General features: G+C 45.2%; 1 protein-coding gene across 1 annotated transcript; it reads right to left on the reverse strand.

Moving 5' to 3' along the window:
* Positions 1 to 695: 695 nt before the first annotated feature.
* Positions 696 to 18,707, reverse strand: DHX37 (DEAH-box helicase 37). The gene is made up of 27 exons (XM_055710914.1): positions 18,494 to 18,707; positions 17,551 to 17,728; positions 16,333 to 16,445; positions 15,258 to 15,585; positions 14,123 to 14,271; positions 13,236 to 13,328; positions 12,665 to 12,761; positions 12,164 to 12,277; positions 11,344 to 11,445; positions 10,734 to 10,848; positions 10,309 to 10,404; positions 9,613 to 9,689; positions 8,724 to 8,865; positions 8,392 to 8,468; positions 7,565 to 7,797; positions 7,008 to 7,119; positions 6,309 to 6,415; positions 5,724 to 5,912; positions 5,472 to 5,596; positions 5,070 to 5,186; positions 4,775 to 4,947; positions 4,257 to 4,371; positions 3,686 to 3,823; positions 3,238 to 3,332; positions 2,736 to 2,809; positions 1,685 to 1,782; positions 696 to 1,091 (listed from the first exon to the last, which is right to left on the reverse strand). The coding sequence occupies exons 1-27, from the start codon at positions 18,589 to 18,591 to the stop codon at positions 1,009 to 1,011; spliced, it is 3,438 nt and encodes a 1,145-aa protein (XP_055566889.1). The 5' UTR covers positions 18,592 to 18,707; the 3' UTR covers positions 696 to 1,008.
* Positions 18,708 to 18,780: the final 73 nt, after the last annotated feature.

Here is an 18,780-nt window from a genome sequence, read left to right on the forward strand (position 1 = left end):
GAGCCCAGTGCCTGCAGCATCAAGCCAGGTATGAGACTTAAAAAAAATGTAATTACTGAAAGCAAAATTAATGGATACTCTACTCACAGCAAACCAGAGAAGCAGGAAAATGTTAAGACTGGGTGTGGCTGGGCTGGAGTCCATTTCTTCATAGCAGCCCACATGCTGCTGCGATTTGGATTTGCAACTAGAACAACACTGGTAACACAGCAGTGCTCGGGCTGTTGCTGAGCAGCACTTGCACAGCGTCAAGGCGCTCCCTCTTCCTCACCCAGGGGTAGGCTGGGGGTGGGCATGGCCCTGGGGGGGGCACAACCAGGACAGCTGACCTGAGCTGGCCAGAGCACACTGCATAACGTCACGTTGCACTCAGGGACCTGCTGGTCATCATACTGGAGGTGTCAAGCGATTGCCTTTGCCTCACTGGGGATTTTTAATTAATCTTTTTCCCTTCGCTAATTAAACGCTCTTTGTCTCAAAACAAGAGTTTTCTCACTTTTGCTCTCCCTGTCCTGCCGGAGGGAGTGGGAGCGGCTGCACTGCTGAGCTGCAGCCCAGAGTCAGGTCAGCCCAGCACCCGGGCCACAGGCTCAGCCTGTAGCAGGAGCTGCTGTCACCCATGAGGAAGGGTCCACGTTGCTCTGAAATTCTAGTTATTGCAGCAGCCCACACGGAAAACATTTCTTCCACCCAAACCAAGAACTATACAAATTTATTACAGTCCATATGACTAATATAGTCCAAAGAGAAATTTCAGATAAAAAAATACCAATCTGTAAAATATAATGGATAAAATTATCCAAACATCAATATTACAGATTACCAGCAAAACAGTAGGGCTTCTGGGGACACAGAGGGCTGCCCAGAAAACCAGAGCAACACCCAGTTCTCTTACAAAAAGGTATCACTAACAGTCAGCAAGTCCATTTTTGTCATCAGATTTCCAAGGAAACCCAAGCTATCGAGGCATCTTGGAGAAAAGGAATCCATCAAGAACAGTCAGGTCCTTCACAGTGCTACTGGTGGCCACTTCTTGGCTAGATCATCATGCATAGCTTCAGGGATCCACTGGCAATAGGCTGCGAGCAAATCTGCAGTGAGAGAGAGGGGCGGTTAGAGGGCTGCGGGCGTCAGGGCCAGGAGCAGTTTTGCTGGAAAGACGAAGTCTGTGGTGTCACCCTGCCCACAGCAAGAGCAAGAACCAACTTGCCATTGCCAGGACAGTGCTGCAGCTTGGACACTCGCATGCGGATATAAAAGTATCAAGTACGGGAGAATTACTGTGAAAGCCATCACTGCTGCTGCTTCTGTAAAGAACTCTTATAGTCTGGCACCCTTATGTTGTACAAAATCCATCTTATCTGGAAAAAAAAATTCCTGTACCCACCAACAGTACTGTCATAGTTTAATTTTTCAAAAGCCCAACCAAACATTTTAACTGTGGTTAGAACTACAGAAAAAAATCTTAAAATACAAATAGATGTTGCTTTCTGAAGTACAGGGAACACCAGTTCTTCACAAGAAGAAAACCACAGAAAATTACTGTTTCCAGTAAGAAAAGAACAAATATTTCGAGCTTATCAAGTGAAATTATCTATTTTTAAAATCATAATTCAACAGTGCTCAAGGTACTACAAAGTCTGTACTGACATAACTAATAATTAAGCAAAAGCAGAACACTTACATTTAGGATTTTTCTTCCATGCAGCCAGTAAGGCACCACGGTTATCACAATTTTCTGCAACTAGAGCCTGCAGGAGGGATTCTGTCCTGGGCTGAAGTCTAAATCAGTCCAAAATAAAACAGTGCAATAAATCAACGTTCATAGCACAATTTAGCAAAGTGTTACAGCATTCATCTTACCTTTCTGAATGCATACTCCTAATATTTGTAAAAAAATTTAAATACAAATGCAGAAACACACGACCCCTAGATACAGAGACACATCATTGGCTCAAGAAAGCTCACTAGAGGTAGTTTCTTCCCCCTTCCGTGACTTTTTGTTGTTAAAAGTAACAGCAGGTTGCTCTTGTCACTGCCAGCACGAAGCTGTCAGCTATGCAGCTGCACAGCATGCAGTAAAGCACAGAGGAACCCACAGGTCCCATGCTGAACCCTGAATGGACTGCAACGGGAAAACACTTCCTAACTGCAGGACCCTCAGCTAACACCAGTCACTTCTAACAGGCTTTCAAAATCCTTGTGTCTGTCAACTCCAGGAAAAGTCATAGAAGACTCCAAGAAAGCTTATTTTGGTAAGCAAGAGAGGACATGGGGGGGATAGCAAGGGAGGCAACAACAGACAGTCCTTTTGAGGGTCACGGTTCTATAAATGTAATGAAAACTACAACAAAAACATGGTCTGTTGCAAACACGTTTCTGAGAAGAAATAAAGATGGTATAATTGGCTAAACTGCAAAGAACAGCAAGGAAAGCAGTAGTGCTCATCTGCCAGTTTCTGCCGCACGTGAGCCATTTCTTTGTGTGAGGCAGCCCGCAGGGGTCAGTGCGACCAGCAGGCTGCCTGCGCTCTCCCACACCACCCTCACCACCACCCAGTTCTCCTGAGACACAATTTTTCTTGGTAAGAGAACTTAATTTTCCTCTCTCTGCAGCTACAGCCAAGATCACTATCTAGAACACCCCTCCCTGAATTGAATTTTTTTTTCAATTTAAAAGGAAGTTAAAAGCATTCAGTGGAGACGACAAACTTAAGTTTGTTTTTAACAATTTACTTGGACCATGTCTTCAGCATTATGAGGGGACTGGACAGCAGACACCGGCTGTAAGACCTCAACTTCTCAATGACCTGGAAGATTTGTTATAACAAGTACACAATGAGTAAGGTAAATCGATTGTTCTGTGGAGACAATCATCAATGAACTTGGACTACTATAGATCTCCATCCCATATTTTCTCTTACCACCTCTCTCCCACCCGTGTCTCCATACCTATCTTTTCCTGACTGGCTTGCTAGATTACTCTTGCGAATCAGAACAGACAAAAGACAAGAGCTATAGCTTCCTTCCTTTGCAAAAACAGGATTTAAATTCGGGGTATCACATTTTAAAGGTATCTCCCCCTGCCCACCAACCGCAGCAAATCCCTCCAGCCACCAGCAAGTCACAAGGAGTGGGCACGCACACCAAGAAAGAAGCCACATGTCTCACCTCCTCCAAAAACTGGGCTAAACTTACTGGTAACATCAAAGAAGTAACACAGCTGGAAAACACTCACCTTTCCTTCAAGCAGGAACCTGGCAAAGTACTTGTAGCGATCAATACCCTCCGGGTAATCAACTTCCACGGCAGGGAGCTGCCAGCTAACTCGATCTGGAAAGAAAGATCCCATCGTTGCCTCCTAAATGCTCCAAGAGGAGGGTACGCTTCCAAGGGAGATGTGACACCACAGGTGCTAAGAGAAGCGGAGGGGACAGTGCCACCCCCCAGCCAGCCATGCTCCTTCACAGGGGGAGCAGATGGGCAGAAAACACCCACGCCAACAGGAAGATGATATTTAAATGCTACAGATCCCATGGAGACACTCAAACCACTGTTAAGCTCTTTGAAGAGCTCAAGTTAAGCCTGACCTTTCTGGTTTGACAGTCTTGTTAAAAGCAGCATTACAATAACCGTGGAGCAACTCTCAGACAAAACTACCAAGTAACACTTTTTGAGACACTTACAAAAGACACTCGGTCTGTGACATCGAATTCGGCCTGTTTCGGGGCAGTAAGTCGGAGGAGGGTTTTCTAGAGGCTTCCCAAAGTGGCAGTACGGTGGCAGCAGGGCAGGGATCCACTCTGGTTCGATGGCAGACACACCTGAGGAAGGGCACAGACACACCTGAACGCCGGCCTGCTGCCAAGGGCCACCACTCACTGGCAGTCCCAAGAGCACAGCGCACGGTCAGGATCTCATTTCCACAGAGTTACTTGTATCTTGTCTTTCAAGTCAACTTTTTTTACATTCTCCTGTTCAGAGACCAGCAATAGGTAACTATTGGTGACGGGGCTGGTGCAGAGCAGCGATTGCAGCAGCAGAGCTTTGCTCCAGCCAATTCTGTCAGACAAAGAATAAACCAGGCCAATTTTTCCCCCAATCCACATCTAGGAAGCACAAGTACCCAAATCCCAGGAGGCACGACCACTCTTTAAAGAGAGCACCCAGTCACTGCAGCAAGGGAAACATTCTGCAAAGGTGTTTCTGAGTTCCTCACCACACCTACAGGACACGCAGGGGCTGCAGCAGCCTCACCTTTCATGTACAGTTTTGTAGTCTCGACAATTTCTTGATACACCACAAATTCCGGGAGTTGTTTGAAGAGGACTGAGCTTGGATGGATGAACACTGGGTCATCCAGGAGAGGAGTCTTTAAGAAAGCACAGAAGATTGAAGCAGCGTGAGTTACTGGTAATCCAGTTTCTTGATTGCATCTAATTTCAGCCTCTCTCAGATGTACATTTATATGGTTTCCTTAAGTGATGGAGGCTCTTCATAACCCCACAATTTTCTGCTTCACCTTCTCTGGAAACATCAAGCACTTTGCAAGATAAAGATAGACTAATGCTCTACTTCTTAGCTCTTTCGTAACAATTCCTACATGAGGACTGGGACATTGTAACACTGGAAATTTAGAATTCTATGGAGAGCAGTAAGAAGCAAGCCAGCACATGCAGCCTCAATGTTGCACCCAGCCAGAAGCCCAGGCTTTGCACAGGAGTGTCTTTCTGCCATACAGGGGAAGAGGAATTCAGTCAAATCAAGCTGTTTACCTTGTAGGCATTTTTCCACTTGTCATCCAGGAGCTCTTCTGCCTGAACCCTTCGGGCAACGTGATCCCCCAGCCCTGCCAGCACAATCTGTCTCAAGTAAATTGCTTGAACTTCTGTCGGGGGCTTCATCTTTGGATCAACATAGAGCCCAACATCAGTGCAGACTGAGTTCACTGCAAGGAAAAAAAATGTGAGTTAGGATTCAATAGAGAAAAAGAGTTGCAACAAAACAACCCAGTTGATTCATCAACCCCTGAAAAAATAAACGCAGAAATACCTCTCAAAACCCACTCACCTGCTGTTGTCAGCTGCCCTCTCAAGCGCCTGATTTCCAGCATGGCTTTGTATCGGAGCCCATTTTCGTCACAGAATTTACGGGTACACCCAGCATATTCACAGGCCCCCACTGCTCCTGGAAGTAAACAGCCAGGTGGAGAAAAAAATCTTAGCCACTCAGCTCTCAATAAACCAACTGCGAGATGATACTGTCAGAGTCAACATGGGCATATCACAGCTCCCACTTGTCACTAGCCTGGGACACAGGCAGGCTGCCCAGAGAAGAGTCTAGAAAACACACTGCCAGGCTTAGTCCTACAGCATGGGGATGCCTTTGGCTGTAGAAAGCTGAGAGCTCAGGGTGATGGGGAGGAGAACAGAACGGAAGGTAACAGCCCAGGGAAATAGCTGTCTGCAGTACCTAACATCACCATGAGGTCTCCCAGCTTCTGCATCGGCCCCTGCCCAGCCCAGATCCTTTGCATCTGTAAAAGCCTCGCTTTCTTCCCCTTCAGCTTCGCTGTCTCTTCCTCGCTTACTGCTGGCCTACAAGAAACACAAAACAGCATCAGTGAGTACCGGGGTCACATGCAGGGGGGGCCTCAATGTAAAAGGCATCAGCTGTGACAAGGTGATGTGTCCTGTAAACAGGCTGTCAGGCTAACTCACTCACATGTCAAAGTCTTCAAAAAGCTCCCGGACAGTCATTGCGGACACAATGGTAATGGTGTATGGCAGGCAGTTGTGCTGCCTGCTTAATGCCAACATCTTTGCATAGCGGGGGGCTACAGGAAAAGTGGCCATTATTCTGCCCAGGGGACTAATAGGGCAACTCAGCTTTGCTGCCAGCTGCTGCTTCAGCCTGCGAGAAGAAAAGTCATGTAATAAAGGAACTTCTGCATCAGAATGAGTTTGTGTTTCTGCGTTTGGCAGCCCAATTAACTTGATGTGTTGTCTCAGATTTTCTTATGTGCTGGTCCCAAAGGAAGGATTTCTCTTCCTCATGCAGCACCCACCTGCCATGCATGGCATGCTCCTAGCACAGTGCTTCCCTGCCTGAACACACCCAGCACCAGTAAAATAAACACAGGTGAACCAGAGGTTGTTAAAATGATGCTGGTGTCCGTACAAAAGCACACCCTCAGATGCAAGGGCTGAGATGGAAAAGCAGGCGAGAAGACAGCAGTACCCACTACCTCGACAGCGGAGGACAAGCAGCAGTGCCTAGAGGCAGTTTGTGGGGGACCACAGACGTTACCTTCCTGTCATAGGGGGTTCCTTCAAGGCACCCAGGGCTATCAGCAACTCCTCAGCTGCTGCAAGGGCTTCTGTTGGAGGTGGTGTTGGGAACGGGAAGTTGATTACCTACAGACACCAAGAGAAAATTCTTCTCAGTACAACACTGACAAGGCTCCCACTGAAAAACAGACTCTGAACACAGTAAGTAGTCCTGGAAGGGAGTGAAACCTTCCCCTCTGGTCACATATACCAAAGAAAAACATTTAGGATGTTTGCCAGGAGCGAGAGGAAAGGACATATAATGGCAGGAAACACTTAGAACAAAAACATTAGGAAACAGGAATACCAACATCACCCTTAGCTGCCACTAACTCCAGGCACCGCCTAGGGCAGGCTGCTTTAACATCTAACCTTAAGTATTGTGCTTCCTGAAAGTGCTCAAATATGTCCAAAACACAACCCCTGTTTGGACAGTTATTTTCACTACCAAGAATATAAGAAAGCTGTTATTAACTAAACAAACATGTCTGTTAAGGCCTGGTGGAATTCATAGCAGCTTCTGCGATTTGCAGAACCAAAAGTCAAGTCCCAGGATCCTAATTTCTAATGCAAGACACAACCTCAAGCAACGATGATAAATGACATTTGTGTTTGTTTCGGGCTCCTAGGGGCAACCACTTTAATGAGCGCTGTAGTACAAAGCCAATTTACACCTCACCTTTTCTATATTTAATGCCTTCATTTGCAGAATCAAGTCTTCTACTGGTCGCTTTGTTATTTCTGGAGCAGAAAATTTCTCAAAGTCCATGAAGACTGCCGAAGAGTATAACCTAGTGGGCCAGAACCGCTGCTTAGAGACTTTGAAGAAATCTTAACCCAAAAGATAAGCGTGAAAAATCAGCAAGGTGTTTTAAAAAAAGGCAGCTGTGGGTACTGATTACATAGCCATGTAATTATAGATATGGTTGGGGCCTACTGCCTTTGTCACAAAAAGCTGACTTGGCTCTGAGTGGAATCCATGCTAACCTGGCCACCTAAATAAGGGTTTTCAGACAGGCCCCTGAGAAGCCAAACTGTCAAACCAACATCACCAGTGACAGTTCATGCTTGGCTTCACCTCTCCCATTTGAATGAAGAGCAGACAAAGCCAGAATCCTTCAAGCAGCACTAGGTCCTTGTGAAAGGGGCAGCAGGACGAGGGAAGCTGTCAAATTCACACTGACACTGGTCAGGGTTTTTGCTCCCTCCTAACCCCCTCGAGGGCAGGCAGCTCACCTGTAACAGTGCCCTGGTTCTGTCCGGCCAGCCCGACCTGCCCGCTGGTTAGCTGAGGCTTGAGATATCCAGGTCACTCTGAATGACGAAACCCCAGTAATTTTGTCGTAGAAACGTTTCTTGACCTTTCCACAGTCAACCACGTATTTGATGCCTGGGATGGTAAGCGATGTTTCAGCCACGTTGGTGGCTACAACACACAGTCTCGTGCCAGGAGGAGGAGCCCTGAATACCTACAAGGAACAGATAGGAATGTGAAATGCACCACAAATGACGATGGAAAGAGACCGGCAGTCAACTTGGATGGGTTGCAAAGGGATGACAATGCACATGGCATTACAGGTGAAACGCAAGAGTGAGATCAAAGACTTAACTCTTTGTCTGGAGCTCTCTATCCAGCTCAGTTAATCCCTCCAAAACATCCATGGGAGCTCCAGGTGGAACAGACACCAGTGTCAAGTCACATTTAGACATACTGATGCCACCACCAAAGCCCAAGAAGGAACGTGAGAATTTGTAGGAACTGCCTGTTGGCAGCAGGACCCTGACATGCCCCAGGGCTGTGGCTAACTTTAACATGTTTGCAGGACTGTCACTTTTCATTTTCCCCAACCTGCTGAACTGGCACATCAGAGATCCCAGCCCAGGCAAGGCCTGCTCTGATCCCATCCCAAGCAAGGCCTGCTCCGATCCCATCCCAGCTTGCCCACCAGGCCACTCAAGTCTGCCCACTGATGGACAGTCCAGGATGGAAACTGTAACTCACAAAGCCTTCAGACACTGACGACACATACTTGTGAGGATCATTGCTCATGGTAATTCCTTACCTTTGCTTGTTTCTCTGGTGCCAGCAAGGAATAGAGCGGGAGCACATAGAGTGGAAGGGATGAATCAGATTTCTCATCTGTGAAGAAACAAACCAATATTGTTAAATACATGGTAAGTCAACTTCCAGGCTTAGCTCCAACAATGTCTGCACAAACACCACATCATTGTAAGCCAGTATTTGGTATAAAGCTGAAGCTGGAAAATCTTAATAGCTTTTCCATAACACAGATCTCCTGTGTTATCACACCAGTTTAGCAAAGGACAACTAGCTTACATCCCACATTTCACAGGTGACAGGAGACACAGAATTTTTATTTTGTAAGTGCCAAACCTTCTTCTGAGTCTCCATCTCCTAAATCAAGGTCAATATCAGATCCTGCAATATCATCATCATCAGTTTCAGCATCCCTGTCTTCGTCTCCTTCATCCACTGGTACAACAGCGTAATTGTCCAGATCAATTTTGGGTAATGTCTGAGAAAGACAAGAAAGATGACCACAGAGCATTAAGGCAGGGACGCAAACAGCACTTTTTATTGCTTTGAAAGCAAAGCTGAACGCTTACTCCAAACATTTGTTGACATGAAGGTGGTGACAGAGGGATTAAGAGACTTCATTTGATTTTAAGGCCGAGGTTCAGCATTTGGTAACTGTGAGAGTTGGGGGGGAGTAACCCAAATATTTTAAACAACACTTTGTGCTGAGGCAAGCTTCTTCACTTGGAGGACAGTGACAAAGAGTAAAATTTCTTTACTTCAGCCCTTTCAGTGATGAGGATCCAGTGTCAATAGACAGTATATCTATAACATCAAGATCTGCTGACAAAGTGCATGTAGGACGGGGGTGGAAGCCAAACACTACCCTTCATCACAGGTGCATCAGTCCCAATTTTGGATAACAAACAGCAAGATGAGGAGCAGCCCTGGAGCCAGCAAGGCTGAAACTCCTTCCATTAAAGTTTTAATAGTCAATACTCGAGTGAAATGAATCTCCGGCCCCTAGTATCCAGGGACACATTTTAGCACTCTGCTGCTCATAACGCAGCAGTCATCGGTGTAGGCAGTTATTACTGAATTTTCTGAGGGGATGCACCCAGGCTACAAGGCTTCATGCAAGTCTAAAACAGCCTGGTGAGAAAAACAGCTACACAGGAGTACTGTTTTGCAGGGAGACAGCTGCTCCTTCCTGCCTCCTGGAGGAATTTTGGCCATCACACATTACCGTAACTTTCTTCCACTTCCTCAATTTCTTAAATTTTCTGATTTCTTCCACTGATTCTTCCTTGTCGTCATCTCCTCCTGTGCAAAGAGCCAGTGGAATCACCGTTAGCTGAGCATGCTTTCCTCTTGGAAAAGCTAGTGGGGAGAGTTTGGTCCCACTCCTATCTTTCTGGTGATTCAAAAAGCATCACAGTGTGAAAGCAGCAAATAGTCACATTAAAGGCAGAAGGGGACAGGGACAACACACAAGTTTAACATTGTAAGTGCATTTAGAAGCCATACAGGTGATTGGCAACAGCATGCACAGCAACTATATGCCTCAAGGTTTAGGAGACAATTAGCTGAGCTGTATTAGACCTTGACTTTCTGAAGTCGTCTTGGGAAACTCTACTATCCTGAAAATGAAGAGTCACCACCAAGCAGCAACATTTCCACTTCGATCCACAACCAAGAAAGTAAGTGAAGCAATGCAATGGGTTCTGGGGAACTGGAAAGGATCACATCCATAAGCCTTTTCCCCAAACTTAAAACAGTACAAACCTGAGAATCAGTCATCAAAATCATCCACAATGAGCACTTTCTGCAACCCGTGGGTTTTGGTGTTTTAAATAAAAGCTCTCACTTTTAGGTGCAAAGCAAGCTCACTTCTCAGGGGGATAAATTCCAAGTTTAACAGTCCTTTATTCTATAGCATTACCTGCAGTGCTGTTTTTTTGGAATGGAAAGGCTTTCCTTAGCCTTCTACAGAGAGAGTGAACTTCTGCCTGGCCTGTTAAAAACACCAAAATCCCACCTGCAAGAGAAGAAACGACACTCAACCTCAGCACAGGTATTTCACCTTGGAAAGCTTCAGATCTCATTCTTAATAAAAGACAGGTAGGATATACTGTGAAGTAACAATGAGGAAGAGGGTGTTTGACTGCATCTGTCTCCTGCTACTCCCTCAAGAAGCATGCTAATGTAACTATGATTTAATAGAAGGGTAATTTTAATAAGAAAAGACTTGTAAGTAAAAGTACACAATACATCACTGCAGTTGCATGTTCCCCAAAAAATCAACCCAAAAAACTTTAGATATGTTAAATATAAAGCACTTCAGAGGGTTCTCAGCAGTGACCTTACCTGAGGGCAACATCCGATGGATTTTACACACCTTTCTGAAGCACTCCCCACTGTAGTCATCTAGGGGGGTTTTCTTGTTAAAATGAATCGTTACGGGGAATTGCCTTGCATCTACCTAGAGAGGAAATACACAAAAAAGGGTGTCTTTGCTGTTTTAACTCCATCACAACCATTAGTTTTCATGGGAAAACTAGAAAAATTCAGCCCTGTAGTTCTGTTCAGCTCTTGGGTTTAGTAACCTACAAAACACCAGATCCACAGAAGTTATCAGTGTTGTCTACGCTCACTGCCAGGAAACCAAGCTAGAAACCAAACCTTTTCTCTCTTTCCAATCATGAACTCATGTGGTTTTCTAGTTCTCCTGAACTGTAATTTAAGAGTTTTTCGAGATTCTGCCAAGGCAGTTTTCTGATAAAAGTGGAAAGAAAAACACCAAGTCTCAAAAGAAAAAATAGTCCAAACAAAATAACTATTTCTAAACTGACATCTGAAAGATTTCAGCACCAACTGGAAAGATTAGAGGGCTCCTAATTTTTAATTGGTTTTATAAAGGAAGGCCTCACTGTATTTCAGCCATTACATCTGACACAGATCCCAGTGAGAACAATACCTGAATAACAGGAGGTGTAACAGAAAACAGCCTGCTGTTATCAGTGAAATCTTCCACACGAAGCGTGGCCGACATGACGATCAGCTTCAGTGGCAGCCCTTTCTGCAGGGACACAAACGCGTTACTCTGGGCTGGAAAGCACAGGGCAGGCGATGTACCCAGCACACAAACCCAGAGCTATTAGCAGGGTTGGATACAAGTTTCTGCACCAAACCCCTCAAAATCTCAGACAACAAAAGCACCATGTCAAGTGACAGAGGATATGTGCAGCTTCAAATGCAACATGTCTTAAAATACACAAACCCCCATGCTGGCAATCCTCATGCTGATAGCGACCTGCCTCTAAACCTCTGCATTCTCTCTCCATCCTTAAGTGAAACGAACACAGAGGCCAAGCTCTGCCCTGCAGCCCACCAGCCCCAGCATCAGTCAGGACCAAACCCTTCACAATGTCTGCTCTGAAACATCTCCTCCCAAGCAGCGCTGCTGGTGGCTTATTCCAGTGCCACAGTAAGCACCTGGTTTCTAACAGGCTGCTAATTTCAATTATTTACATGTGTCTTGTGGCACTGTAAGTCTAAAATTAATTGGATATTGTCTCAAAAGTTATCTATCTGTTGGTACTGATACGTACTATCTTCCCCATTTTGTAGGCTCTATGCTTCCTTTGATCATATGGAAAGACAAACACATCATCTAAGTGTTATTTCATGATCAACTTCCACGTCACACAGAGTCTGTTCTCCCACAGAGCTTTTTCACATCTAACATCTCCCTCCCCAGCACATTTGTGTCAAAACAAGAATACTGCTTCTCTTACCTTTTTACGAAGAGGCACAATGCGAGACAAGAGGCCTATCAAGATATCTGTGTACATACTCCTTTCGTGGGCTTCATCAATAATAACGACTTTGTACTTCGAAAGCAGAAAGTCCTGAGAAGATCAATCCCACCACGTGAAGCCTCACCCAAGGACATCTTTAAGTCACGACAACCTACAGCTACACAAACACCAACCCCCCATCCTCATACATGGCTGTAGACTCTCCCACGTGTCTGAGCAGTTTAATGCGTTTACCCTACATGAAGCAGCCTAGCTCCTGAGAGTCTTTTCCTTACTCTCATTTTACACAACAAGATAAGCTAACATTTACGGACCTGGGCAGGAGGAATATAAAGGGTTGAGGTAAAATACATCTGCGGTGCTGAAAGCAATTTTGCTTTCAAAAGTTGCTGACAAATCCCCAGAAAGCAACTGGCCTCTCTTCCCAGCTATACAAAATACTTTCCTTTTTTGTAACACTGACGACTTGCCACTTACCTTCTGAATTTCTTTCAGCAGTACACCATCTGTCATAAACTTGATTTGTGTTTCATCTGTAACATTGCCTTCATACCGGATTTGATAGGAAACCACTCTGTGAGGAAATACCAGGGCAGCCACAAGAACAAGCAGGGGAAGAAACAGAAAATTCACGTTCAGACCAGGAGGCAGCCTTCACCCTAACGAAATTAAGACTTGATGCCAGGACAAGACCAGAAGGATATCATCAGCTCCCTGGAGCCTAGCACACACAAAATGCTGGAAGCTGGGATATACAGCAATATCACTTTGAATTATTTCACTGTTATGGGACATGTTCTCATACGGAGACAAACTAGGACCACTTTCCCACACATCATCTCCACAAAGTTCTCTCTAAAAAGTAACTTACAACCATTAGCAGCAACAAGTCTGCATATTTTTTTTATAGACCAGCCCATAGAGGAGTTTATAAGTAACTTTCCCACAGTTCTTCATCAAAGACTGAACAAGCAATGCGCAAGCCTTGATTTCAGTCTATGACATAGTGTAACCTCCCTAGCAAGGTCTCAGCTTTGTTTCCCCTCACCTGTTTGACAAGTTCATTTCCTTAGCAACTCGCTGGGACATGGACACTGCAGCCACACGCCGAGGCTCAGTGATACCAATAGTACCGTTCGAGCTAAAGGGGTGAAGGAAAGAAAAGGAGGGGTTGTTTGGCTGCTTGTTTTAAACAGAGAAACACTTCGAAAGATGACAACAGGATTTCTGCACAATGGTTCTAAATTAAGTAGCAGCACTCACACAGTATCACCTACAGTTCGAAGAAAAAGACAGAAAGGAAGCTCTGGGATTACCCTTCTATTATATGTGCATTCATCTGCAGATGCGTGTCATCCCAGGAATTTTTCCCCCAAATGTCCCTGTAATTGCAGCTCACTGAACTCCAGTTTCCCTGGGCATCCCTCTGGCAACAGGGTCCATTTCAGGGGAAACTCAGGTTGGGGCAGCAGAGAAGCTGGATGCACCATGATACAGCTCACAAGAAGCATCTTATGAGGTGTCCAAGCTTATAATGTCACCAATAATGCCAGACAAGCCACAGCTATGTCCAAAGATGTTCTTAAGAAATATGCACGCTTTCTTGCAAAGGTAAAACCAAATTTCTGTAAGCAGAGGATAAACTACATGAGATGGGCAGACAATAAAGCCCCTCTGAAAAAACAGGCCAGTGGCTTTAAAAGAATTTTTTACGTTAAGAGGTTTCAAAAGATTGCTTATGTGGAGAGAGTTTTGTAAGTCAATCTTGTTCCCTTCAGATTTTTTTAAAAGCCCATTCAACATGGCCACTACCACTGCACAGAAAGACCAGGTTCAGTTCAGCCACATCAGAAGAAAAGACACAAAATCAGAAGTGACTGAGCTCAGCCTGAATTTTTCCGATTACGTTTGCTGCATATAAAAGACGACTCATACCTGGCATAGCCAGCTTCATAGAGAAACTGAGGTACTTGCGTGGTTTTACCGCTTCCCGTCTCTCCACAGATGATCACAATGGGATTCTCATTAATGGCTTCCATGATGACTTGCTCTTCGGCAAGGATTGGAAGCTTTAGTCTTGCTTCCTAAATAATACAAAACATATTTTAGTTACACTGTTTTGTTTTCCACTCCCTTTTTGCGCTCCCCAGGGTTGAAAACAGTTATCTTCCTCTGATTATAAAACCCACACAAAACAATTCTGCAGGCTTTGTGGCTTGAAAAGCTCTAAGCCAGCTAGTATCACACCAGCACGTCCAAGAACTACTCACCCAAACAGCTTCCAGAAAGCAGCTGGCAAGCCCTGCACTGTAATTTGTGAAACTTCACAGAGTCCCTTGAGTTTATTAAAATAGCAGTTAAAGGAACTCATTCCACAACCCTAGCTCGTCTGTTCAGGCACATGCATAGTTTTTCGCATTTCTACAGAATGCCATACCTGCAGCGAATGGAATAAAACTGCCCAGCAGAAGATACAGTGTAATGGAGAGCTATGTGACTTCACAAGATTGTCCAGTGAAGAATAATAAAAGACTGCTAATAGACTCTATATTTAAAACTAAAGACAAATCCTTATATCCTAAGACAAAACTAGCTTTCCTTCTGCTAGAATAGACAGGCTTCAAGCTCAGACTCGCAAACAACAAGTGATAGGACAAAAGGAAATGGCCTCAGGTTGGGCCAGGGGAGGTTTAGGTTGGATATTGGGGAAAATTTTTTCACCAAAAGGGTTGTCAGGCACTGGAACAGGCTGCTGAGGGAAGTGGCTGAGTCACCATCCCTAGAGGTATTTAAAAGACTTGTAGACATGGCACTTAGGGACATGGTTTAGTGGTGGACTTGGCAATCCTGGGTTAATAGTTGGGCTTGATGATCTTAAAGGTCTTTTCCAACCTGAACAATTCTATGTCCATATACAATGTGCCAGAAGGTGGCCCCTAAGCGCACATTGCACACGCAGCATTAGCAAGAGACGCAAGACAAAGCTATGGTGTCTGCAGTGACCTCACCTGAGGGAAGACACCATAATGTCCATCGCCCTTGGTAAGCACTTTACTGTTCAGAGCCTCACCTGAATCTCCGGAGACCTGTCCACTGGAATAAAAACTGCAGGCTTGCAAGGTGCTTTGTTGGAGGCTGTCTGGCAAACCAGCACACCAGGACCAGCTGGCGGCTGGTTAGCCACTGCCTTCTTCACGCCCTCCACTGGCTTCTCTGCAGTATTTAAATCACTGGCCAAGGACTTTTCAATTTCTTGCTTTTGTTTTTCTTTCTCCTCCTCAGAGCTACTGGGCTCTTCCTCAGGCTCCGATTCTGAATCTGTGCTTCGTCTTCTCTTGTTTGCACCACTGATGCTCTTGATTTTTTCAGGTACAGCAGTCCCTGACTCCTGTATCACCCTAGAACAAAACATCCATGTGTCAACTACATTTTGGTCAATATTCTCCAGGAGCCCAAGCCAGACATTTGTTCCACAAAAAACCAGAAAATTCACATCATCAAAACTCACTGAGCCTGAACCCAAGTTTTACTCAAGTAAGAAAAAAACTTCTACACCCTGGATGTAGTGCAGCATGAGAAAACACTGCTGAGAGGTTAACCCAGTTCTCCAAGGATCTCCATTCTTGGAGGTTTTCACAATTCTGCTAGGTAAAGCCTCAACTGACCTGGCTGCTGGATTCGTACCAAAGCATGCTCTATACTGGCATTCATTGATTTCTTCAGAAGACATCTTTATAGTTTAGTTTATTTCAACTTCTGCAAAAATGCAGCTCTTGATAAACCCAGTAACCAAGGGCCACCTCAGTCAATGTTTTCCAATACAACAAAAAAGTAAACATTAATTCACCAATTATGTAGTTTAGCATAATTTGTAAGATTATGCAGAGGTAATGGTCACCCACCTCATCCCTTATGAAAGGGAAGGACAAGTTATTTTAACTAGCATGCTCTCAAGAGGATGAAGTTAACAAGAAAATAGCTACCGTGTTATCAGATAAAGCCAGAAATTTATTTAATTCCACCCATTCTGAAGAACCTATAAGCATTAAGAAGAAAAAACAAATCAAGCAAAAAAAGCTAATAAGGTTGCCAAGTTTTCAACCACAGCGAAAAACCAGAATGGTTCTTCTCAAATAATGCTTTACCTTTTAGTCTGATACATCCGCTCCCCAATACCCAGTTTTGAAGTAGTGAACAGAAGTTTCATTTCTGACTCAGAAGCTTGCACCTCATTCAGCTTGCTCAGCAACTCAGCTCGCTATTCGGGAAAAACAACAAAAATCAGTGCTTATTTTCACGAGGAAATAATTTCATTTCAGAATTTGCACTTGAGATTTAATGGGTGTGTTCTGGCAAATCTTGCTGTGAAGTTGTGAAGACGTCCCTGCTGCTATGTGGTCAGTCCTCTCCAGTGAAGATTTCAGCCCTGCACTAGAGTGAAAATAGAAATGCGGACTTGACCCTTCGTCGCTACAATGAAAAGCTCAGCTGCACCCTTCAAACAACAGCAAAAAAAATGGATTTGAACTAAAATGTTGGAGCAAGGGCTGGAGCAATGGAAGCCTCCCATCAACTGCCTCACATGGGACATAGTACTGGCAGGAGGTCAGACAGCCACAGGCTTAAAACTACCTCCAAAAATAGAGTTCGTTTGTCAAATCCATTATTCAGACACTAAAATGAACAGAAATTTTGTCTGGAAAGCTTTTACAAAGACAGAAAAGTTCTATTTGCATACATAAAATATACAAGAGCTGGAAATAAATATTTCAGCAGCGTTGGCAGTAGCAGAACTAGAGGTGCATCGAACTTTGTATTTTCCAGCAGGACAAAGTTTCTCATACAATCTTTCACAGAATGCTTTTAAAATATGATGTCATTTACTCTGCTAGTGATAAACTCCACAATACTCATCTATTTGTTCAGGGTCAAAGAAAGAACGGGAATGAGGACACAACGATGTGTTCCTGCAACACCGGACCCACTGAGAGCGCGGGGAATGCTTTTCCCCACCAGTTACACTCAAGATTCCGTGAGTGGTAGCATGTTTGCCAAAAGAGCCAGCAAAAGGATGGCTAATGCTGTTGTAACATAAACTCTTAAACTTCAGCACCTGCACGTCCTCGAAGGGCCCCTGACAGTTACCGTCCCAAACACTGCTCGCTGGCACTGCAGAGCAGTCACCCCCCCTCTGGTTTTTCACACCAGCAACTCAATTGTGTCACATCAGGGACTGCCAGCGTCACAGCATGAGGGAAACCTCAAGAGCTGCTTATTAACATCAACCTTTTCCACATGCTGATATTAAATTATCGTTTTAACAGAAGTCACAAACCCAGAGTTAACAGCAAGCAGCAATGTACCTGTTTTTTCTTTTCCTTCTGCTCTAAAACTTTCTGCAGGATTTTCTTCTGTTTCTTGCTCAGGGGTTTCTTCTGTCGTTGCACAACACACAGTACTTTTTTCTTCTTTGTTTTTTTTGCTGGCAGGACCAGGGCGTTGCTCCCATCAATTCCCTTCAGCCTTGCTTCATCTGAAAGCATGTTTGATTAGTCAGTCACCTGTGCCAGGTGGATTATTTTCAGGACTTCGTAGCCCTATTGCAAACCATACCAGATATAGCTGTTCTAAACAAACACAACCCTCAGCCCCAGCCAAAAAAAAAAATTAAAAAAATTCCCAGATCATCAGCAAGGGGAAGAGGCCACAAAACCAGGGACTTGATCACCCTGTGCTTACTGCAGCCGTGAGGGTAATTTTCCTTGACCTGTGTAACAACACTATGAAATTTTTGCCTATTTATTTCATCCCCCGGGGGCTGGGAGCAGCCCAGGGCACAGTGTATCCTGGGGTGACCCTGCAGCATCCTGCCCCTCCCAGGCAGAAGTCCTTTTCAATTAATACTAGACATCTGTATTACTTAAGTTTAAGTAATATAAATAGAATAAACGTGTTTTTTTAAAAAAAGTAACATTTAGGAATGCAAATATTGAACACAAAAATCTTTTAAATAATTGCTTTAATAACAAACTGCTTAGATGCAGAAGTTGCTTTAATAGTTATTGATGCAACGCCTATATGATACTTTAAAATATCTTTTAATGCTTCCAATAAAAGTATAATCAAAATGCAGAGAAGATACGACGATAGCTCTAATCTCAGCGATTCCACAGCCACTGTCGCGACGGTACCAGCGCCGGTTTGCACGTAACGCCTAGAAAGAGAAGAGCCGGGCCGGGCCCCGCCGCACCTCCCAGCTCCAGCGGCAGCTCCAGCGGCAGCTCCAGCGGCAGCTCCAGCGGCAGCTCCAGCGGCAGCTCCAGCGGCTCGGCGGCGGGTGGGGGCTGAGGGGCGCCCTGCGGCAGCCGCGCCTTCCAGTTGTGCCGGCGGCGCGCCCGGCCCATGGCAGCGGGAGCGGCACGGCGCGGCCCGGCCCGGTGTGGCTCGGCGCGAGCACACGTGCGGCTCCTGCCGATCGCCACTTCCGGTGGGCGCGGGGTCTCGCGAGAAGGGGGCGGCTTGCGCCGGCGCGGGGCGGCCGTTCGGCCCAGAGGCCCGCCCCAGCTGAGCGGGGCCGAGCCCGCCGCACCTGC

The sequence above is a fragment of the Falco cherrug genome, chromosome 1 (genome assembly GCF_023634085.1).
Source record: "Falco cherrug isolate bFalChe1 chromosome 1, bFalChe1.pri, whole genome shotgun sequence".
Classification (NCBI taxonomy): Eukaryota; Metazoa; Chordata; class Aves; order Falconiformes; family Falconidae; genus Falco; species Falco cherrug.